The 25,601-nt window shown below is 34.5% G+C and overlaps 1 protein-coding gene across 5 annotated transcripts in view; it reads left to right on the forward strand.

Moving 5' to 3' along the window:
• The window catches only part of LOC147833028 (uncharacterized), a 425,349-nt gene that overhangs the window by 315,876 nt on the left and 83,872 nt on the right, over positions 1-25,601 (forward strand). For 2 of the 5 annotated variants that reach the window (XR_015513154.1, XM_087290192.1), the window contains one exon: positions 1,054-1,122. The exons of the other annotated variants lie outside the window; for them this stretch is intronic. Coding sequence is in view for 1 of the 2 variants with exons in the window: in XM_087290192.1 (XP_087146318.1) it covers positions 1,070-1,122 (53 nt within the window). In the remaining variant the exon portion in view is untranslated. The remainder of the gene's footprint in view (positions 1-1,053; positions 1,123-25,601) is intronic. 5 annotated transcript variants of the gene reach the window in all.

Here is a 25,601-nt window from a genome sequence, read left to right on the forward strand (position 1 = left end):
CAAAGAACAGATCCGATCTATCACATATGAGCATAAATCAGAATAGGGTAACAGTTAACTAGCAGTGTAAACAAGGACTTAGAGCTTTTTATCTAGAAATTTGTGCTTGAAAATCATGGTTATTCCACCAAATTTTGATTTCATAATCTTCTGAAGTTAAAGCTTTAAAATTATGTTGTCCAAAAATCAACGTAAACATTTTTATGTAGAAAATAATAATAATAATAATTAATAGTTTGGAAGAAATGTTATCACTAATACAGAAAATAAATCCAGAGAAAGTAAACTCTTAAAGTGTGTCTTTTTTTTACCCCAATGACTTTATAGATCGCCACAAGTCCAAAGACATGTGGTATACGTGAATTTGGTATGCCAAATTGTCCGTGGTGTATGTGTGTGAATGAGTGTGTATGGATGTTTCCTAGTGATGGGTTTTAGCTGGAAGGCTGTGTAAAACATATGCTGGATAAGTTGGCGGTTCATTCTTCTGTGGTGACCCCAGATTAATAAAGGGACTAAGCCGAAAAGAAAATAGAATTAATGACATTTTATTTATATATATATATATATATATATATATATATATATATATATATATATATATATATATATATATATATATATATATATATATATATAATTCATACTGTAATACAAAATATGTTTGAATGCCTTCGTTCTACTGTATTAATGACTATTAATGTTTCACTTCAAGCTCAGAGGAAAGGAAGAAAAACAAAACTGGCTTTTATAATAAATGCAAAATTGGTATTTTGAACTCTTTTTTTTTTAATTAAAATAATAATAATAATTGGCTGCAAACCAGGGTCACATTTGCTAAAACCACTTCCATTTTCCACAATGATGATTTCTTCCTCCTTTAAATTTTTCTCTCGCTTTTTGTATTATTTTTTAACAAAAATTCCCTTAGCTTAGTAAAAAAGAAAAAGGGATTCTTTTGTTGCCAAAGCTTGGCGTGTGCTCTTCAATGGATGAAACAACATTATTCATAAGTCTCTTTTTTTATGTTTCCTCTATGTCTCTCGTCTTCAGATGTAAACACGGTCAGATGCTCACAATGGAAAAGGTTTGCCCTGAAACATCACCTCTGAATTTCTGGAGGTGAGTTAAAAACCTCCTTCTTTTTTTTTTTTTTTGAATGCTGGAGTTCTCCTCTTCTGCATTGTGGGCTATTAATAGACTCAATAAATGGGTCACGGTGAGACGGCGGCACATCCGGTCCCACTTCTCCACACTCTCAAGCCTTCACGTTTAGTCTGGGTTAATTAGGTAGCATGAGACTGAAACGCTGCTTTCATATCACACTGTTGACCAAAGAGGGAAATAAAAAGAAGAGAGTAGAGATGTGGATATGGAAATATAAATATTGAAGGAGAGCTGAAATCTTTGGGATCAGAGGCCAAATGTTAGCTAAGAAATTCGGCAGAAGTGTGTCATAATCCCTTAAAATAACCACAAATGCATGGAATTTACTGTATGTCATAAATAATCCCTAAAATAATCACACAGGCATGGTTTGAGTCCAGGGGGAGCCAAATATATCACAGATTGTTGATCGAAGGCTTAAGAAATGACTTGATGTTTTTCTCTAAAATCCATTGAAAATCTGTGCATTCATGTTTGTCTGCCTTGTTAAAGTTCATGGAAATATTTGCCTTATGCAGTGTTTGAATGTGATGCAAATGCAATGTATGCATGACATGAATAACCTCTGATGCACAGAAACTATTTCAGAAATAACTTCTAAAATAATGACAAAATGCTGTTTAAGTTAAAACACATAACTCATATGACTGTTAAATAAAGGTCTTTAAAAAATTATTCAAATTGAAACTTTTTTTTATTCCAAGAAAGCAGTATTTAGTGGAAATTATCGGTGCCTTCATATTCATCCATTTTGGTAGTCAACATTATTGTTGTCTGATATGTGTACTAAAGAACTCTTGTGAACCTGTCAAGATCAAAGAAAGCATTTCATAAATGGTTTTCAAAATTATTGTTTCAGTCCCAGAGAAGCAAATGAATTACCCTGTTAACCGTAAAAAAAAAAAAAAAAAAAAAAAAAAACAATGAACTTTAAATTCAGAATGTGAGAGATCTTTTCCTAGAGATACATATTTATGTATATATTTTTTCAACACATTTGTAAACATTTCTATTAACTGATTTATTTGATCTTTGTCATGATGACACAGTACATAATATTTAACAAGATATTTTTCAAGACACTTCAATTCAGCTTAAAGTGACATTTAAAGGCTAAACTAACTAGGCAGGTTAGGATAATTAGGCTTATTATTGTATAACAATGATTTGTTCAGTAGACTATTGAAAAAATAGTCTTATATTTGTAGTCTTATAATTTTGACCTTAAAATGGTGTTTGAAAAATGAATAACTGCTTTTGTTCTAGCCGAAGTAAAACAAATAAGACTTTCTCCAGAAGACAAAATATTATCAGACATACTGTGAAAATGTCCTTGCTCTGTTAAACATCATTTGGGAAATATTTAAAAAAGAAAAAAAAAGTTAAAGGGTGGCTAATAATTCTGACTTTAACTGTGTATGCACAGTATTACAAAAAAATGTAATGTCTAAACTGAGAACATTACAGACTTAGAGACCAGTTATTTATTTATTTAAAAAAAAAAGAAAGAAAGAAAAAAAAAACCTGGCACAATAAGGTGCAAGACGTGCTTGGCGCGATTTGTTGCTATTTTCAGAACAGCGCAACCCCAATTTTTATGTTTTGTGCTCGAGGTTGTGCTGGTCTTAAAAAGAGGCATGTAAAGGCACATTGTTGGCGCATTGCTATTTTGAAGAACTAAAATAGATCACGGCATTGACAAACTAAAAGCTGCTCTAAAGTCCAGAGCAGAGCACATTAGTTATGCGCCTATGCAGGTCCAAAAGCTACATTGCTTAATACACAAGAAATAAAAAAATGTAAATGTTACAAAATATAATTTTCTGCATAAATATAAAATCTTATAAACCACTCCTTTTTTTTAGTATATTCATGACAATTTGCATTTGTATAATGCTATTATTATTCAAACATTATTTATTACATGCATATATGTGATTGGTTTGATAAAAACTAGTTTAGATTTGTCCAACTGTCGGGTTTGGAGACGTATGCATCACCATATGGGCCATAAGAATATTACATGTGTTTGGTAATAACTCACTTTTTGGACCACACTTCATTTATTGTTCATTTATTCACTTGCTGGAAATTAGAACTGAATTTAGAAATAGTTTTGAAACAAATCATTGCGCTTAGCAAACAAAATTAAATATTTAGGCTAATGGAAATCTTCAGTTGAGTGTGTACAACACCATTTCTATGAAAGTAAAGGAGTAAAGTAGGATAAAAGTAAAATAAAAAGAAACAAAAGAGGCTGGATGGAGGATGGTAGGTTTAACTGTTTTCTCACTAGTGAAGCGTTCAGTTTTTTCTCTTACAACGTCCACCATGTAAATAGCAAATGCGTCATTTCACAACGCAACTGACTTTTAAAGGTATTGGGAGATAAGACTCTGATCGATTTAATGCACGTTTTGCTCAAAACACACCTACTGTATAACTCATGAAGAGAATAACCACAACCCTGTTAGACCATGCTTTCGGGCGCAAAGTGTATTTTTTCGTCTTTAAAAGAGCAAAAGTGGATTTGGAACCCCCCTTAAAGCTTATGCGCTTTAGACTTTATCTTAGATCGTTAAAATAGAGCCCTTAGTGTTATTCCAAACTCAGTATAACTTGTGCACATACATTTATCCATTTTGTTAAAATTCACACCACTCTTTTCTACATAAAACATCTGGGGCCTCATGTATCAACGCTGCGTACGCACAAAAACTTTGCGTACGCCAGGTTTCACGCTCAGAATCACTCACGTTTGGATTTACTAACAATGAACTGAACGTGGGAATGTGCGCAGGTTCACGGCAGCTTTCTGGCTGGCGTACGCACATTTTTTGTGCGTGTCTGTTTTATTTCCATTGGTGACTCCTAGAGGGAGTTGTGTTAAATTCCTCTCTACAAAGTGTCTGAGCCTTGCAATGGCAGCTGTATGAGACGGGTTCATATAGTAGGTATGTAAGATTTCCATACCATACAGTTGAGCAGCTAAACATTAAAGCACAATTTGCAGCGGTCGCCTGTTTTCCCAATGTAATCTGAGCGATCTACTGCACGCACATTGCTATAAAGACACTATCTGAAGATGAATTTGCATGCGTGAATCAGAAACATTTCCATTCAATAAATGTGCAAATAAAATATGATGCACAAACTTATTGATGATTCCTACTTGTCTTTCTCTTGATAAATAGTGGGCAAAATCTGATATGTAGTGGGGAAAAAAAGAAAGAATTCATTAGACGCTGAATTCGAGCCTAGTTAATGCTCGAACATATCAGTACATGATCACATGCTTCTTATGAGGTGCGCCACTGAGACTGCTAAGGGTACTGCAACATTTTTCAGTTATAAACCACACTATTTCTGTTTTAAATGCACTCAGTGCGATGTTCAGACCCAACTGTGTTAACCGCATCAGCTAAACTCTCCCACTCTATTTTTTTCTTTTGTTGTTAATTCCGGAGAACAAACTTGCAAATAACACCGCTATTCTCCGGTCTACCTCCGAAAGCAGCACCTCCAATTCACATTCTGTTCAAAGTTTCTCTTTTTGCTTGCTTTTGCCGTTGCTTTTTCGTTGGGTTTTGCCATTAGCATAGTCATTAGCATATTCATACGGGGGAGGAGGCAGGGAGGGGTTTTGTGCTCGTGCATGTTGCGCTCAGTTTCACGTTCATTCAGATGTACAAAAGAATATGCGTGAGATTCGGCGTACGCAGTGTTTCATACATTTGAATTTTTTTCTGCGTACGCACATTTACAGCTTTGTGCGTACGCAATGTTTTAGTAAGATTTCCACGCAAGTCTTCGTACATGAGGCCCCTGGTCTTGTTTAACAAAGCATTATTTGTTTTTCAAACATGTATTTTTTTCTGCTCCATGGTAATGTTTTATGGCACAAATTTGAATTTGATTTTGGCTCTCTTGTAATAACTGTCCCTTTTTTTACGGATCACCGAAGTTGATGAAACATGTGGATTCAGTTCTAAATGACTTAAGAGCTTGCAGGACAGATGTGTTATTCAAAGCTCTGAGGTATTTTTCAAGTAAAGTCAGATTTCAATAAAGTTGAGAAGAACTGACGGAAGCTTAAAGAAACAAGCAAGGACTGACTGTGATGTAATCAGCTGCAACAATGGAGAGATGTGATGCAATGGGTTTGATGCTAAACTCTTTAATATTAAAGTGCAGCATCGTTTGCATGACTTCACAGAGTCGCCTCTGAACCATCAGCCACCTCAGTGCTGCTACCAAGTAACACTGAATATCAAATAGGAGCATTGCACATTTTGAAAACTTATTTTTGAGGTTTTATTTTCATTATCATCATTATTAAAGGTGTTTCTGTAAAATGATGTGCCAGAAATCACACATTTACATGTGCAAATTTGGTCAGTGCAATCATGTCACACCTTTTGGATATCATTTAAGTTGGATATTTTTTGTGTGAAGATAACACTATCACACTAAATAATTAAAAACTCATATGGTTATTTTATTTTATTTTTTACCTAACTTAGATTGGTTTACTTACACTCATTGGTTTACTACATACACTACTTATTACCAAAACAATACTCTTTTTATACTTCAAAATCAAGCCGAAATAGAGTTATATATGGTACTTTTTTAAAGTGTAGATAAACAGTTACTAAAATATTAGTAACATTTTAATATAACTGCACATTATAAATCATTTATGAAATATTAGCCCATAGTCTATCATTATTTAAGCATTAACTCTATGTAACTCTATGCATGTTTTAATGCCATTTAAAAATACAGCTACAAATACTGTGTTCTTGATTTACAACTACATTTATAATGTGCTTAATAATTGTATTGTCATATTTTGGTTACTATTTTTTCCTTACTAAAGTATTGCATTATTTACAAACCAGTTAAGAGCAATCACATCACACTTTCTAGATATCATTTACTGTAAGTTGGAGATTACACCATCACACTCAAATTAATCTCATACGTTTACTAATTTTAGTTTAACTTAGGTTATTTAAATTTTACTGCTCACACTCAAGCCACAAATTGCTTTGAGACTCTCACTATACTTCAAATCAAGCCAAAATAGAGTTATATGGTGCTTTTTAAAGTATAGAAAAAAGTTATTAAAATATAGGGTAACATTTTGATATATCTGCACATTGTGAATAATTTTTAAGTATTATTATTATTATTAAAGTATTATTTATTAAGTAATTTAGAAAATCCAAGAGTTCATTCAAAGCAGGGGGAATCTGCTTTCAGCCACTACGCCCCCTGCTACTGGAATCAGCTTCTAGAAATGATCAGATGTGCTCCAACATTTGGCACATTCAAATCAAGACTTAAAACACCTGGTTAGATGTGCTTTTATTGAATGAGCACTGTGCTATATCCGACAAATTGCACTAGTATGCCTTTCTTTTAATTTTAATTTCTTGATCTGTTTTAACACATTTTAATGTTTTTTTTCTTTGTTGTTTTTATTTTCTCATACTTGTCTTTTTTATTCTTGTTTATTAAAGCACTTTGAATTGCCATTGTGTATGAAATGTGCTATAAAAATAAACTTGCCTTGCCAATTAGCAAATAGTTAATAATTTGTTTTTGCATTATCTTTACATAAACAGATGTAAATTGACGGCTCCAAATGTTGTGTTCTTGATTTACAACCATATATATAATGTGCTTAGTGATTGCATTGTCATTTTGCTAATGTTTATTTTTTCATGTCGTGTCAAGTCAGAAAGAGTATGTAAATTATTATTAAGCCATTCAAATGAACATTTATACATCTTAAATTTTTCAGGCTTATTTAGTAATAGTTACTGTTTGTTAATAAATGGGTTTTTTTTTTAAGACAAATTTGTGCTGTTTTGTGATCTAATCTAAAGTGAAGACTGTTAATGCATTGTAAATGCCTTTTATATTACTATTAAAGACAACTACTTTTTAAATACAAGATTTGTAAATAATGCAATACTTTATTTAGCAATGAAAAGCCATCGTTAATAAAGAATACAATAAAAATACAATCATGAAGATATATATGTGTTTATAAGGCAGGAATACAAAATGTAGTAATGTCTAGAAATGTTCATGCTTAACAAATGATGATTTAACTAATTGCTTTTGCTTAATACATGATCATGCTCCATATTATTCATAATGTAAAGGTATTATAAAGTGCTACCAAACAGACAATAGGACAATATATAAACTGGTACAGAAATATGCATAAATTCTTAGAAAAAAAAAGCAATCTGTCGTAAAACATATTTGCTTGTGGATTAAAAGTAAAATTGTTGTCAGTAGTGAACTTTATCTCATAAATAACATAGATTTTTGTCATATTACCTTAATGTATTGTCAGGAGCCACCTGTTATAATTTTGTTTCGACTTTATGAATCTAATGTACCACCAAGTACCTCATTTTTAGCTGAAAATATTCTTTAATGTTTTGCTCAGGACAAAAATTACCTACATCTTAATGGCCTGAGGGAGAGAAAATTAACAATAAATTTTCATTTCTGGGTAATTTATACATTGAAGTGAATTTTATTATTATTATTATTTTTTTATTTTTTTTAATAATGAATAAACAAGTCTGCCCGTCTGTTTTCACCATATAACATCAGCACTGTTATTCACATTTTGAACTAAATTAAAACTGTTTAAAATGAATTTGTATTCAATATATACACTGTACATATTGACGATTGCTGCATTTTTTTATTGACATGATGTAATAAACAGTGCTCAGCATATATGAGTACACCGAATTTTAAAAATTTCTCAGTGAATTTAAGCAATGTATTTTGGTGCATTTAAACAATATTTACTAAACAGATACATTTATTAAAATTATATATTTGTCACTGAACAAATTTAAAAATTGAAATGTAATGCAATTAAATTCAAGCTAAATATTGCAAAAGAATTACAACCCACAAAATTTCAACTAAATTTTTCTTTATTTCTTTTTTTTTTTTTTTTTTGCTTCTCTTGATTTTCCTATTTTTTAAATTTGTATTTAATATTTTTCTGTAACATAAATTTGGCTGTACTAGTTTCTGGACCGTTATTGTAAGTTACTTTGTTAGATAAGCTCCAGATATGGGTTCAGTACTTATTAATCTAATGTATATGCACAAGTATAATATTGTATCGCTTCCTAATTATAACATGAATTTAAAAGAAAGATTATGAAGGGTGTACTTATATATGCTGAGCACTGTTTTGGTGTAATTTTCCCTTTTTAAACAAGCATGATACTCTTTGTGCTTTGTATCAGAGGAACATCTTGAGTTTTAAGTTATTTCTGACTCTTTTTGTAAACTAAATACATTCAAAGCTGCTGTACATGAATATAGCATAAGCTTGCAAAATAGGCATAGATGGTGTAAAACATGCTAAAATGTGTATGTAGTATTACAAATTGTTATTAAATTTACAACAAAGATTTGTTTTATTATAGGAGTGGACCCGTCTATTGATTTTTTTGTTACCTGTGCAACACTAGTTTAAAGCATTTAATGCTTTAAATGTGTCATAAAAGTGAGAGGTTACTTTCTTTTGATTTTCCTGTCAAAAAAGTCCTTCACATAAATCATTAATCTACAGGCTTACATAGGAGGTCAAAGAGGATCTTGTTTTTTTTTTTTTTTTGTTTACAGAATGCTTGCACAATGACAATAAAAAAGCAATCAAAACACACATATTTTTCCATACAGTATAGCCCCTTATAAAGACTATTTTCTCCTATAAAAGACATTTAGTGCAGTGGAAACGTTCTTACCTTTTAAGCCTATAAGTAAGCCTATCTTTTCTTTAAGCTTATGTTCTTGAATTTAGAGACACGCTGTACTGTATTTGAGCAGAATTTGCAGAGCATCCTTGCTGAATGCATTAGCTAACCTAAAAGAGAAAGCATTGATTACAGCACGTGCTTCACAAAATCCAACATTTCACATTCTTTTTCCAAACAGTTCAGTCTTTGAGGTTAATGCAGTGAGAACCACAGTGAAAAGACTTTAGTATTACTAATGTATGGGAATGGATATGTGTCCTGGGCTCGTGTTCACAAAACATATTAAAGTATAGCACTCTGCTTTTTTTTGGGATTGGCTCGTTTCACAACTTTCCTAGAGTTAAACATTTGAGTTTTACCTGGGTCTGGTGGGTGTATTTTTAGTTTTAGCTTAGCCGCATTAGACCATGAGCAGGGGCGGACTGGGACAGCATTTTCACCTGGGAAAAGTTTAGAAAAGTGAAGAGCGGGGGGAGGTGGAGGAGGTGCGGTGGGTAGGTGAAGGGGAAGGGGGGTGCAATTGGTTGGGGGTGCGATTGGAAAGTGAAGAGGGGGGTGGGGGGAGAGGTGCAAAAGCCAGAGTCACAGTGGCAGGCCAGGCCGACCATCAGGCCACCGAAAAATGTCCCAGTGGTCTGTATGGCCAGTCCGTACCTCACCATTAGCATCTCGCTCCAAAAGGACCAAAGAGTCTTGAAAATCATGTAAATAATGGGCATGTCAATCCTAAATTTAGGACTCTTAAATCTCCTACAGAGTCTGAATGCAGACATTATGCAATCTCAGTCGCGCATGCACAATTTTTGCTTTAACATTTCTGCGCCATGGAAACACCACAATTCATTCAACAACTATTTGACATATGAGTATAATTCAGTAAAAAGAATGCTAGAACTGTATGAGCACCGGCAAGAGCTTTCATTTTAGCTATAACTTGTACATGTGTCATATAAAAAAATATGAAAATGAACCAATGTAAAATACCCAGCTCGGGTATCCAAAATACTGTGTATTTAAGTGTAAATAACTTTTATACAGTAAAATAAAAATCAAAGTGATGCATATGTGCATAAAATATAGATTCTACACATTCAAACGACACCACTTATGGGGGTCTGGTGCAACCCTAGCCCTTTAAATCTGAAAGTGAAAGTCGATGACGTCCGGGTCCGCAGAGTTTAAGTGGTTAAGAGTATTCAACAAAGCATTTCAGTGCCAAAAATAGCTCTTAAATCAGTGAAACATTAAAGTCAATTTATACTTTTGCTTTGAGTGCAACATAGCCTTCGCAATGTCAAATCCCCTTTTCCGTACACTATAAGTAGAGATGATGCGGAGTGCAAGATCTGTGGTTGGCCAGCTTGCCAGTCAGTGATTATTTTCCACGAAAATATTTTAACTTGTAACACAGGAAGAAAATCTTTATTTATTGTTTATAACATTAGGTGCAAGGAACATACTTTTTAAAATGCAATTTTTTACTTCTGCCTTTTAAAAATCTTCATTTGAAAGTGTCAACTTTGTACTTTGAAAACTTTATTTAAATAAGGCAACTTATTACACTCTACAACATTTCTATGAATACATTTCTGTCAGAGACCCCTCCCCATTGGCCAATCATTGTGTGCATAGTTAATATTCAATATTCATAGCAACTATGTCAACAGAAAGGTGTTTTAAGTTACTTTGAACGTGACATGGTTGTTGGTGGCAGACGGGCTGGTCTGAGTATTTCAGAAACTGCTGATCTACTGGGATTTTCATACACAATCATGTCTAGGGTTTGCAGAAAAGTGCCTGAAAAAGGGAACATATCTAGTGAGGGGCAGTGCTGTGAGTCAAATGCCTTGTTGATGCCAGAGATCAGAGGAGAATGGCCAGACTGGTTCAAGCTGATAGAAAGGCAACAATAACTCAAATAACCACTTGTTACAACTGAAGTATGCAGAAGAGCATCTCTGAACACACAACACGTCCAACCTTAAGGAAAATGGGCTACGGCAGCAGAGGACCACACTAGGTGCCTCTTCTGTCAGCTAAGAACAGGAAACTGAGACTACAATTTGCACAGGTTCACCAAAATTGAACAATAGAAGGTTCTTGATTATCGAGTCTCGATTTCTGTTTTGACATTCGGATGGTTCAGGCTAGTGGTGGTAAAATGGTGTGGGGGATTATTTCTTGGCGCACTTTTGGCCTATTAGTACCAATTGAGCATTGTGTCAACACCTTAGCCTACTTGAGTATTGTTGCTGACCATGTCCATCCATTAATGAGCACAGTGTACCCATCTTCTGATGGCTACTTCCAGCAGGATAATGCGCCATGTCATAGGGACAAATCATCTCAGACTTCTTGAACATGACAATGACTTCACTGTGCTCAAATGGCCTCCACAGTCACCAGAACTCAATCCAATAGAGCACATTTGGGATGTGGTGGAACGGGAGATTCGCATCATGGATGTGCAGCTGACAAATCTGCAGCAACTGCGTGATGCTATAATGTCAATATGAACTAAAATCTTAGGAATACTTCAGTACCTTGTTGAATCTCTGCCACAAAGGAATAATGCAGTTCTGAAAGCAAAAGGGGATCCAACCCAGGTACAAGTCAGCTAATACCTTAGTACCTAATAAAGTGGCCGGTGAGTGTATGTACTGTTTACAAGCAGTATGATCTTATTTTAAATCCTTAATCCTACCCAATACCTAAATCCAGCTACTACCTTACTAACTATTAATAAGCAGCTATAGTAATTTGTAGTTTACTGAGCTAAAATGCTTAGTTAATAGTTGAAAATGTTTATCTACAAATTTTTACTGCTTTCTAGAAGACCTAAGTAAGATCAAATGTACAGTATTTAATCTGGTATGATGAAATGTTTTGTGAATACAGGCCCTTGTATTTGAAGGTGTAGATGGGGTCAGGCCAGGATGGTAAGTTGTGTAAAGAACCAGAAAAGATGTTTTTCATATGCGGCTCACATCGGCTCACTGTTTGCCGTGGGTAATGAATGCAGAAGCCTGATATGAACCACCCAGCAATAAGTGTCGCAGATTGATTGTTGCTGGGAATCAGAGATGACTTCGCTTGCACTTATCCCGAAGAATAAAATAATGTTTCTCATCACAATGGATAATCTCCCAGTTATCCATTCCCCCTCCGAGCATCGCAGATTGTCAGCAGCGACAAGGAGCAATCTATCCCTGCGTTAAAGAGGACAGGCGGAGGTGCGAGAGAAGAGAAAAACAAGATGAGAAAGAGAGAGAGGGAAAAGACATGACAGTCATTCTCAAGGTCTCGGGCCGAACTCTGACTGAAGAATAACTGTGATTGCACTGTCTGGTAAATAAAGCAGAGTAGCCAATTCATCCGAGCGGAAGAAGAGAAAACATCGGTAAACAGCGGATGATTCTGTCTGACTCTTGCTGAGTTGTTTATATGAGAATTCAACGGTTAAGAGATTCTTTTGTTAGAGTACACCACAGTACCTGACAAAAGACCCAAAGTGTGCCAAGACAATATCACCCCACACCATTACACCACCACACCCAGCCTGAACCATTTATACAAGGCAGGATGGATCCATGCTTTCATGTTGTTGACACCAAATTCTGACCCTACCATCCGAATGTCTCAGCAGAAATAGAGACTCATCAGACCAGGCAATGTTTTTCAAAATCTTTAATTTTGGTGAGTTTTTGTGTGAATTGTAACCTCAGTTTCCTGTTTTTAGCTGACAGGAGTGGTCCCCAGAGTCTTCTGCTGCTGTAGCCCATCCGCCTCAAGTTTGGATGTGTTGTGAGTTCAGAGATGCACCGATTGTAACGAGGGGTTATTTGAGTAACTTGCCTTTCTATCAGGTCAAACCAGTCTGCCACTCACTGGATATTTTCTCTGTTTTGGACCATTTTCAAACCCAAGAGATGGTTGTGCGTGAAAATCCCAGTAGATCAGCAGTTTCTAAAATACAGGATGTCTGAAACCAACCACCATGCCAAGTTCAAAGTCACTTAAATCCCCTTTCTTGCCCATTCTGATGCTCAGTTTGATTTGCAGCAGATCCTCTTGACCATTTCTACATGCCTAAATGCATCAAGTTGCTGCCATGTGATTGGCTGTTTAGAAATTGAGTGTAGTTTTATTTTTTTAACTGTAATGCAAAGCAAATATTTTCATTTAGCCTTCAAAGTCACTACGAATCTTTCAAAAATTACACAAATAAAAATATATTTACAAATAAAAAGAAAAACAAATAGTTTGTAAAAATAGCACTGTACTCAGGAAAACAAATTACTTTTTTTTTTAAATTGTTGCAAAGTCTCAATAATACAAATTAAATTGGTAACACTTTAGTATAGTGGTTTATTTGTTAATGTTTGTTAATGTGTTTACTAACATTAACATGAATAATATTGTAAAGCATTTATTTTATAGTTTACACATACAACTGAAGTCAGAATTATTACCCCCCTTTGATTTTTTTTTTTCTGTTTTAAATATTTACCATATTATGTTGAGCAGAGATAATAATTAGACAATAGTTTGTCTGATCATATTTATTCTGGAGAAAGTCTTATTTATTTTATTTCGGCTAGAATCAAAATTATTAGCCCCTTTAAGCTATATTTTTTTTCGATAGCCTACAGAGCAAACCAGCGTTATACAATAACTTGCCTAATTACACTAACCTGCCTAGTTAACCTAATTAACCTAGTTAAGCCTTTAAATGTCACTTTAAAATGTATAGAAGTGTTTTAAAAATATCTAGTAAAATATTATATACTTTCATCATGGCAAAGATAAAATAAATCAGTTATTAGAAATGAGTTATTAAAACTATTATTTTTAATATTCTCTCCAATAATCAGAAATTGGGGGAAAACTAACAATTCAGGGGGACTAATAATTCATCATAATTCAGGGGGGCATAATAATTCAGGGAGGCTAATAATTCTGACTCCAACTATATATTAAAGTTTAACATTAACCAATGCATTATTACAATCCAAAGTAGTGCTTGTTAACCGTAACCCTGTGAGTTAACATTAACATAAAGGTTTTTTAACTTGGAAATACATTACCCAATGGACCAAGAGTTACGAATAAATTCATTTAATAGGATGCATTTTCGTTGCTTTACACTATTAAGTGCAAATTTGTTTAATTTATTTGATTATTATTATTATTTTTTGCAGCTTAGTAATAACCTATGCTTATTTGCTGCTCTACAGATATTTATTACACTGCTTAATATCTTCGTATATGCTGCGATACAGTATTTCTTGTGTTTTCAGGAAATATGGCAGGGCAAAAGCATAACCAGTACAAACCGGAGACCATAATGCTCTACAATCCTAATAATGTGGTTATTTTTTTCTTGGTCACCAAACATAACTGTAGTACCTTTACTCTGAAGTATGTTATAATAACCTTTCCCCTGTTCAAATCACTGTTAGCAGGCTGTTTTATAGTTCATGCATTTAAAGCCGTGTTTCTTTATGTTGTTTTCTCTCTCCTGAGAATTCAATACTGCTGTATACAGTACAATCACTTTCACTGGAACAGAGAGTGAGAGAGAGAGAAAAAGTTCTTCCTGAACCGGTTATTATTAATTAAAATAAAATTATTATTTTGGCCAAGATTATGCGTGTAATCCAGATTACCTCAGACCCTCAGCTCTTAAAGGGATAGTTTGTTTTGTTAAAAAAATAAATAAATAAACAAATAAATACATGCTTAGAAATCTAACTTTTTTTTTTCTTAATGACATGTGATGACATTTAAATGTGGTGAATTTGAAAAATACTGTACTGTGATTTCACAAGATATCCAAGTTTTAGGAACAACAAATAATAACTTGACTTCTAGTTGATCATGTGGTATTAGAAGTGGTTATTATCTAACCTCTAGTTATTATTATAAAGTCAAGTTATTATTTGTTGATTTTTCAACTGGGATCCATGTCAGGTAGTGTACTGTAATACCGTTGAGTCTCTAAAAATTGTGTTTGTGCACTAAGACTAATGATCAAGGTCAGCGTTTTCATTAAGTACTGTTCATCAATTTATTTTCTTTAAGCTTAGTCTCTTTATTAATCTATGGTCACCACAGCGGAATGAACTGCTAACTTATCCAGCATATGTTTTACGCAGCGGATGCCCTTCCAGCTGCAACCCATCTCTGGGAAAATTAAAAAAATATGTGAAATTAAATTATTTTTCATCAAACCCTATTGTAAAACACTCCTTATAGAGTGTGTGGCATAAGACTATTGTGTTATATGTTTGATGTTACATTTTAATCGTTTTAAGCTTTATGCTATTCTCTGTCTGATAAAGAAGAAAGGGCATATACAATAATAACACTTTCATAACTATAACTTATAATCTTTGGGTGATTCATCTCTTTAAAGTTAATGAAATTAAAAATTGTTTATTGTAGCCTATTAACAATGACAATGCTAGATTTGATATTTAAGATCTAAATGTCACAATCATTATTTTAAGATGTCCTACATACAACTATTGTCATGCTTTTATATGTGAGTTTGTCTTTATAATAAACATTTTTACATTTTTTTTATTGCAATGCAATGTTTTGACCAATTGAAAGTGCAATTGTAATATGTTTAATGCAGTTTTGATGCAATTTTTAAAAACATTTTTGAAATGTCTTTTGCTTTCACCAAGGCAGCATCAACAATAGTGTAAAGCATTCCTGCAGAGTTTGAATAAATGCATTCTGAATTACTACATTTTTAAGTACTGTAACTCTTTTCATAAAAATATACATAAATATATTTAATTTTTTTTTTCAAAGCTAATTTTTAATTTTTAACCTCTGATACTGTAGTTAATGCAGTTTTTGATTAGTTTAATGCATTCTTTGCTTAATAAATCAAACCCCAAACGTATCCCGTATCTATTTGTGTTATAGAAAAACACACTGCGATAAAGCATCGCATTATTATTAAAATCCAGATATGGCATTGATTAAAGAAGTGTGCATTACACAGAGCAGTGTGTGCAGAGAAGGTTCTCCGGTGAGCTGAGCTCATTAAAACTGACTGCAGTGGGAACTATAGACCTGTTAATGTATGGTAATTCTACAGCTGCTCGCTAACTGAGAAGCCGTATTACCTTTGAACTCCCAACATCATGCCAGATGCATAATTAACAGCAAAAGAGCTGCATTTACATTGAAGGCAGTGGTAATTATGGCTCCCTTCTTTATCATTTACTCTCTTAATCATCTCTCTCACCTCCGGTCATCACCTCATCTCGTGAAACACTACGAAATCCATTTGACTTTTTCCTGTTTTCATTTTTCCGAACTCACTTTTAATTTTAACTTTTAAAATAAACTTCAGTGATTAAAAAAAAAAAAAAACATGCACAGTTAATTAAAAACCTTGCAGATTATTCAGTTCAACAACAGTTTGTTGAGAGTTTAATATAATACTTAGAGAAACACTTTAAAATGATTAGCTTTTTTCGTTATTTTTTATTTGTAGAGTTTAGTTATCAAGATGATGTGTGTTTCTATGTGTACACTGTATAAAACTGCGAGATTCTGGTGTTGTAACTCTCAGATCAGCTTTGGAAAAAGGTCATGTGTTTATATTTGCAAATAGTGAGCAGACTGACAACAATAAGAGCACAATGTGTGCTGACCCTAAACGTTTATATAAAATATAGTTTTAACACTTTATTTGACATGACAGTCTATTGGAAATGGCCATGCTAGCTTATTCTGTGACATTTCCCCTTCTCCATTGGTAAGATTACCACCATTTTTGGATCTCCCTTTTTGAAAGACATTTAAATTTGGCAAAAAATAATGGACAAATTAGTCATGATCCTTATTTATTACTTCCAACAGTGGAAGTTTGACTTGTCTTCCTTACCTTTTCTAGACATTTAATGGATTTCACGCATGTGACTTTTTTCTAACTTCTTTTCCACAACACAGACAAAACTCTTAAGATATTTAAAAACATTGAAGTCTTCCACTACTTCACGTCTTATCCTTCATCAGACTGTGTCAACATGGGTTTACTGTGCATGTGCACATCAATATTTAGTTATGTTTGTCAAGCTGAACAGCACTACTGCCATGGATTTCTTAAAGTAAGGGGTTGTTTATCGTAAACTGGCAGCCAATTTGAATGAGCATTATCAATGGTTATCAGCTGATAGATATGGACCAGTAGGGGCCACCTGCACCTATTGGTTGGCTGAGAAGGCTGTTATCATCCATCCACATGGTTAATCAGCTATAGATCACATAAGAATGTGGCCTGAAGTTAATTAGAATAATTTATATTATTTATTACATTTCTTATTAATTGTATTTTATTAATGCCTACTTCTACCCCAACCTCTAAAACCAACCGTTACAGTAATCTAAGGATCTGGAGTCTTCTTTATTAGTATTGCTGATTAACCATGTGAATGAATGATAACAGCCTTCTGAGCTTACCAGTAGGTGCAGAAGGCCCCTACTGGCCCATATGTATCAGCCGATAACCACTGATAATGCCCATTCAATCAAGTGATAGCATTCGAAGTGGGTGAAACTGGTTGAGCGATCTGATGAGGTATCTGGTGCTGTAAAATCATCGCACCAGGTTATTTTGTAGGTGTAGGACAATCTGATGAGGTGTTTTGTACTGTGAATTTATCCTGTTTATTTGATACTGGTGTATATGGATGTCCATCATTTATGTATAGGTAAGTGATTCGCTAGGCTAGGCCATCTTTACGACAGGCCTCACCATCTTATTAATGTGTACAAAAAGGATGTGTATCTGAAACACAACAAAACATACAGTAACATTTTACGTTTGCAACAATGTAGACAGCACCCTCTAGTGGATTTGTGATCTGAAACATGCAACGAAATGTAATTATATTTTACGTTTTGCAAAAATGTAGGCTGAGGGACTTATTTTCAGTTAGCCTGGCCTGACTATTTGTTGTCTACATAAATCTATTAATAACATTTTTAAGACTGGATTGCGAGATTTTGTTCAACATTTTCTGCACTGAGCAAATCATAAAGCCCTATGGATATTTCGTTTCTTAGTTGTCATTTAAAACTGTAAAGGCCTTACTTTATTTGTATTTCCTCACATTTACAACAAAACAATGTGCTTTTGTAAAAAGATGAACACATTGACAGCGATTATTTTCATACAGTTCTTTGCACAATACCAAATAAATACCACAAATCAAACTAATGTCCATAATTTCTTATGTTTAGGTCAGTGATTCGCTAGATGATCTGTATGACAAGCGCCACCTTCTGGTGGCAGTGTACAAAAAGAAGGTGTGAAATTTACAACACATGCTATTAGTAGCATATTTCAAATTTGCAACAATTTAGACAGCACCTTCTAGTGGATTTTTCATCTAAAACATCAAATAAATACTACAAAATAACTTTAAAATGTCCATAATTTGGTATGATTAGGTCAGTAATTTGCTAGGCAATCTGTATCATTGACATCTTATAGATGTGTACAAAATAGATGAGTATCTGAAACATACCGTAACGTATTTCACATTCACAGCAATGTAGACAGCACCCTCAGCAGTGGATTTGTCATCTGCAACGTACTTGGAGCAACATATTTTTTGTTTTGCAAAAATGTAGGCCGAGGGACTTATTTTCAACTATAGCCTGGCCTGACTATGTCATGTCTAGGGCCAGACGGAATCTGCGGACGTTTTTTACTATTTCTGTGGGGAATTTTGGTAAAAATCTGCGGATTTCTGCGGAATGATTTTGGGAGTATCATAACTAAAACCTTCATATATGCAATAAAAAGTAATACCTTTTTAACTTTTATTTAATGATTAAAATGCAAATCCAATTAGATTCACTTTATTTGGTAAACAAAGCAAGTCTCTCATATAATATCTCTACTAAAAGACAGAAAAGATGACTGTACATAATGCATTGCACATAAATCTGATGAACATTTTTATATTAGTCAAAAATATTACTTTATTTAATAAAAAAAACTGAATAAATACAGATTTACACACATTTACTTAAGTAAATAAAAATAATTAATGATGGCTAAAAATTTGCGGAAATCTGCGGAATTCTGTGCGTGCAGATTCCATGTGGGCCTAGTCATGTCTCATGAAATCTATTAATTAAATTTTCATGTCTGGATTGCATGATTTTGTTTGACATTTTCTGCATTGCGTAAGAAGGCCCTTTAAATTTTAATTCCTTGGTTGTCTCTTAGTTTCTTAATTGTTATTTAAAACTTATGTTCAATTCAATTCAATTCAGCTTTATTTGTATAGCGCTTTTTGAATGTAGATTGTGTCAAAGCAGCTTCACATAAATGGTCATAGTAACTGGAACAGTGTGGTTCAGGTTTTAGTGTTTTAAGTTCAGTTCAATTCAGTTTAGCTCAGTTCAGTGTGATTTAATCATTACTGAGAGTTCAAACACTGAAGAGCAAATTCATCGATGCGTAGCTCTACCAATCCTGAACCATGCGAGGCAGTGGCGACAGCGGAGAGGGAAAAAAAATGTGTATCTGAATGTGTATCTATTGTATTTGTAATTTAGTCAGTGTGCAAGGGATCTACCTGGAGTAACGCATCTTGTTTTTTGCAAAAATGTAGGATGAGGCAATTATTTTCAAGTGGGTGACTATGTGACATTTCATGAAATCTATTAATTAAATTGTTTTACTGAGTTGAAAGATTTTGTTGGACATTGTTTGCATTGCTGAAATGTAAGGCCCTATGAAATCTTATTTTCCTGATTTGTTTGTTTTTTTTTCTTCCTTTTTTTTTGCTCATAAACACAGCTTACACACATAGACTGTTGTGTGGCCTGTCATTTCATTGGATCGCTTTATCTCTGTCATTTCTCTCCTCTCTCTTTCACACACACGCACAGAGGTCCATTAGTTTCTCTAATGAGGGCCCCACACGCGCCGCCGTTATGGCCCATAATCACCCCATCAGCGAGCGCCGCTGAGAGCCAGAGCTAATAAGCCAGTGACCACCAGGAGTGGGGTCTCTTTATACCCATCAGGGCTGAAAAGCAAAGCTCCAGGGTCAAAACACCTTTTCACACATTCCCTCCATGCTGTTCGTTCACTGCTTTATAACGCCATCTATTTTCAAGAGCCCATCGGTTCTCCAGGGACAAAGCCTGTAGGAAAAAATACACACTACTGACATTTTGTGTGTGACTGATGTGTTGCCGTATGCAACACGTTTGTTTTTTTGCTCTTCTGGACTGAGAGCGAGGGATGTGATGTGGAATGATAAATGCTTACTTGCAATGTAGTTTCAGGCATTGCATGCTTGCTTTGTAGATAACTGTTAACTGCTTTATTGCATCTTTTTATTTACTGCTAGAACATTCTTCTGTGAGCTGATGGAAGCTTTCTTGGTTTCAGGTTTGTATTTTGTACAGCAGCTATTTGTGGATTTTATTTTTTGGTTTAAAATGTTCAGTTTTCAGCATTTATCAAATAATATCTATTATTATGATTATAATATATATTATTATAATATCTATTACTAGTAAATTTATAGTTTAACTATGCTGTTAAAAGAATCATTTATATATATATATATATATATATATATATATATATATATATATATATATATATATATATATATATATATATATATATATATATACACTTTACTGTACCAGGTTGGACCCCCTTTTTCCTTCAGAACTACCTTAATCCTTCGTGGCATAGATTTAACAAGGTACTGGAAATATTCCTCAGACATTATGGTCCATATTGACATGATGGCATCACACAGTTGCTGCAGATTTGTTGGCTGCACATCCATGGTGCGAATCTCCCATTCCACCACATCCTAAAGGTGCTCTGGTGACTGTGGAGGCCATTTGAGTACTGTCTACTCATTGTCATGTTCAAGAAACCAGTCTGAGATGATTCGTGCTTTTGTGGTACATTATCATGCTGATGGCCATCAGAAGATGGGTACACTCTGGTCATAAAGGGATGGACATGGTCAGCAACAATACTCAGGTTGGCTGTGTTGTTGACACAACGCTCAATTGGTTCTAATGGGCCCAAAGTGTGCCAAGAAAATATCCCAGACACACTTACATCATCACCCACATACTGAATCGTTGATACACCGCAAGATGGATCCATGTTTTCATGTTGTTAATGCCAAATTCTGACCATGCATTCTATATGTCGCAGCAGAAATGGAGACTCATCAGACCAGACAGTTTTTTTCCAGTTGTCTATTGTCTAATTTTGATGAGCCTGTGCAAATTGTAGCCTCAATTTCCTGTTCTTAGCTGACAGGAGTGGCCCCTGAAGTGGTCTTCAATTCAATTCAGCTTTATTTGTGTAGCGCTTTTACAATGTAGATTGTGTCAAAGCAGCTTTACATAAATGGTCATAGTAACTGGAACAGGGTAGTTCAGTTTTTAGTGTTTAAGTTCAGTTTAGTGTAGCTCAGTTCATTGTGGTTTAAAATCATTACTGAGAGTCCAAACACTGAAGAACAAATTCATTGATGCGTAGCTCTACCAATCCTGAACCATGTCTTCTGCTGGCTGTAGTCCTTTTGCCTCAAGGTTCAATGTGTTGTGAGTTTAGAGATGCTCTTCTGTATACCTTTCGAGTGTTTGTGTCGAGTGTTTTTTTGAGTTACTGTTGCCTTTCTATCAGCTCAAACCAGTCTGGCCATGCTTCTCTGACCTGTGGCATCAACAAGGCATTTACGCCACAGAACTGACACACACTGGATATTTTTCAGATATTTCTTTTCCAGACCATTCTCTGTAAACCCTAGAGATGGTTGTACGTTAAAATCCCAGTAGATCAGCAGTTTCTGAAATACTTAAACTAGCCCGTCTGGCACCAACAACCATGTCACGTTCAAAGTCACTTAAATCACCTTTCTTTCCCATTCTGATGCTCGGTTTGAACTGCAGCAGATCGTCTTGACCATGTCTACATGCCTAAATGCATTGGCTTTCTGCCATGTGATAGGCTGATTAGAAGTTTACATTATCGAGCAGTTAGACTGGTGTACCTAATAAAGTGGCCAGTGAGTGTATATATATTTTCTAAATATAGATACTGTATTAAGGAAAACTGGTTACAGCATTTATATAATAAAAATCAGCATGATTTGTTTGTGACACTGAAGGCTGAAGTAATGATGCAGAAAATTCAGCTTTGACAAATGAAAACAATTACAGTATGAACTCTCATAGATATTTTCTTTTATTCTATTTGCAAATAAAATGTAAAGATTAAATAAAAGCACCCTTGATATGCATAAGAGATGTCTTTCATGAAAATAAATTTATAGACCTTAACAACTATAAATAAAAGCCAGATGGTATGTTTATTTATGTGCTTGTAAAAAGGCTTATTTTGAGTACCAGGTATTTTTAAGTCATAATTCTGACAATTTTCTAAATTGTTGTAATGAGTCGGTATGGCAAAAAAAGGTGACAATGCACTTGCTGCTTCATTATTAAACAGATAATTCAGACAGGCAAAGGTCAAAATAGAAAAAAGACAGGAGCATGCAGGTAATCCAATGTGTAATCAGAAAAGCAGGTAAATATTTTGGACAGGCAGTAAAGCAACACAAACAATAAACAAAACAAGGGTCAAAAACACAGTGAGGCATGGCAAGAATAACACTTTGAAATGCTCATTTACAGGGTACAATATTCAGCAAAGTGTGTGTATGAGAGCGATCCATCTACAGGGGTGATAGCGTTCCGGCACCACGCCGGATTTCCGGCGTACTGTGGCTGCAGGGGAAAAAAAATCAGGTTCACGGATATTGATCTGTCATTTCTCTAGATTCACAGAATTCACTCACTGCTGAAAGCGCCGGATTGGTTTTTATTAAGTGCCATTTTGTGTGCGCGTGAATCATCTTTTGAGTGTAGACGCCATGTAAATAAAAGATTAATTGTGTAATTTAGAGAGCTTTATAAATTATAACGGATCTTTGTGAGATCTCTATGAACTAAGATTAGTGACGCTTTTTAGTGATAATAAGAGGAGCGTGCTTTGCACTTTCCAGGCTATAATCCATTCAGAATTTGTATGAAACTTTCGTTTTCGGCACATATACGCTGATATGTTTTGGGAATGACATCTGCATATTTACGCTGGGTTTATTCTCGAAATAACGGTGAAGCAATAGACGGGACAAAAATATATTTCCCCCTTCTCCTTAAACAACTTAGTGTTTCAGCTGTGAAATAGTTCAGTTTTGTATGTAGCCTAATGGCAAAGTGTTTATATTTAGTTTCGTTTTTTATTCAGCTTATTTAGAAAAACGTTTGGAGCATTTTTTATTCGTTAAAAATAAGTTTTTTTAACGAACAGTGCCCAGCGAAAGACCATCATTGTCTGTTTGATCAGTTTGCCTTCTCAGATCATCACGACTTGCCTAAAATAAAAGATATAAAACAGTTCAAGTATAAAACAATGGTAGCTTAAACGTTAAAGAATTTGTGCTATTAGGCGAATAGTTTGCTTATAAAAAGCTTGCAGGCATCGAGGTGCCAGAGCAATCACTTGCATTTTTTCAGTGGGAGCAATTTAAAGTTATCCCTCATTTTTGCTCACAAAGTACGAGTAATACATCAAAAAACGTTACAGCGTTTTTATAAAATAAAGAAAACCAAAATTATGCGCTTTCTGTCGTCTGGTTTTTGAACAGGAGCGCTTAACAAAATGAAGCAAAATGTATATGCCTCACAGACATAATACAGGGCTCGAAATTGCGACCATTTTGATCGCATATGCGCCCGAAAATTTATTTATGCGACCTAATAATATATTTTGACGCATTAGTGCGACTGCAGATAATGGTTGTAGTGCGACCTGTTTTGATTTTTTGTAAAAACGTGCTGAATCGCTCTTCCCTGCCGCTATATTGGTTCATATTAGCTGTCAATCACTCAAGGTATTCCGCTGTCAGATGACAGGGAAGGAGCTTTAATGACCACGGGAAATACAAACGGCTGAAGAATGAAAACTTAAAGCATGCAGGTTTGCAAACCCCACCTAAAGTTGAGGGCGCAGATGAGAGCGATCATGACACGTGATGGATATCTGCCAGCTGAGATCAATCGAGTACATGCTTTTCGGAGAAAGCGCCCGAATCTCGATGCGTTGCATTCACTGCGTGTTCAGCGCAAATGTCCGCTAAAAGTCAAATCTAATACTGTACATATCATCGCCAAAGAAGCTCGCCTTTACTAAGTTTACACTGAAACTGCGGCTCATAACAAACAGCGGTTTTGCGCCGGTGGTCACAGCAAGAATCCTGCTCAACCTGCTCATAAATTGGGTCAGCTGACTCGCCAGCTTTTCCACTAACACAGAAAAATGAAGATCAGCTCAGACTGAACCTTTAAATTGACACAAACTGAAACCAAAACTTTTAAAGAGTGATAGAAGTGAGACTTTACTTACTTTTTTTTCGTCTATTCTTTTTTGAGGTGTATATTATTTTTTATTTATTTACTGATGACTTTGCAGCTTTCAGCATTGAATTGAATTATTTATTATAATCTTTTATTCGTTTTGTAGCAGAAAAAATATTTATTAAATTGACATTCATATAAAACAGCACAAAATAAATATTTCTTACTGCAATGCTTCATTTTTGTTTGATGCAAACTATACATTTATTTTTCATAAAGTAACAGACTTTTTTATAGCAGATATTCATGCATGTTCAAGGCAGTTCATTGTTACTATTATTGTCATTTTCATTATCATTAATATTCTATAATTATTAGACATTCATTTTGGAATTATTGCACACAAATATCAAGTCATCACAGCATTAGTTAGATAGTTGTTTCTAGTTTTTGTTAGTCCTATTGATGTTGTTTTAAAATACAATAAATACCTTAAAAAACTATTTGCAGCGGTGCCCATTCATTTTGGTGGGTGGTCCTAAATTTTTTTTTGGTGCTCCTAAATATTTGAAGTTGGGAGCACCGGTGCTACCAAGTAAAAACGTTAATTTCGAGCCCTGTAATAAATATATTTATAGAAAGCTTTAAATTATTACTTAACGAAATAAAACAAATCGAAAACAAGAAAACTCCTTCATGTAATCCGTAAAGATGAATTTCTCTCTAAAGGCGAGTCCAAGAGGAGATTGCCAGTCAGGATCTTTGCGACACTGACTCAGAATAAGTTTATTAATAAATAATTAAGATATGTCCTTACTCTTTCCTCGACACATTCATTGTTATTTGTTTTTGCCGGTGCTTGGGGCGAGTTTTAGCTTATTGTGTGCGCTTGAACGCGGATTCACAGTAGCAGTTTTAACATGGAGTGACACGACATCTGACGTACAGATGACACTGGCACATGCCACTGAGTGTAGTGACACTTCCGGTGGCACGTCCGGTTTTCCACTGTCATGTGTCACTCGCTAGTGGCATGTGTAGTGACCTGTGTCACTCAGAGTGTTGCGCTGCATGTCACTGCAGTGACATCGACACCCGGCGAAGCTTATGACATTAATTAACACGAGCAAAACCATATTTAATCATTACGCGACTTTTAACCTAATTTAT

The sequence above is a fragment of the Danio rerio genome, chromosome 17 (genome assembly GCF_052040795.2).
Source record: "Danio rerio strain M-AB ecotype USA chromosome 17, GRCz13ab, whole genome shotgun sequence".
In the NCBI taxonomy this organism is placed as follows: Eukaryota; Metazoa; Chordata; class Actinopteri; order Cypriniformes; family Danionidae; genus Danio; species Danio rerio.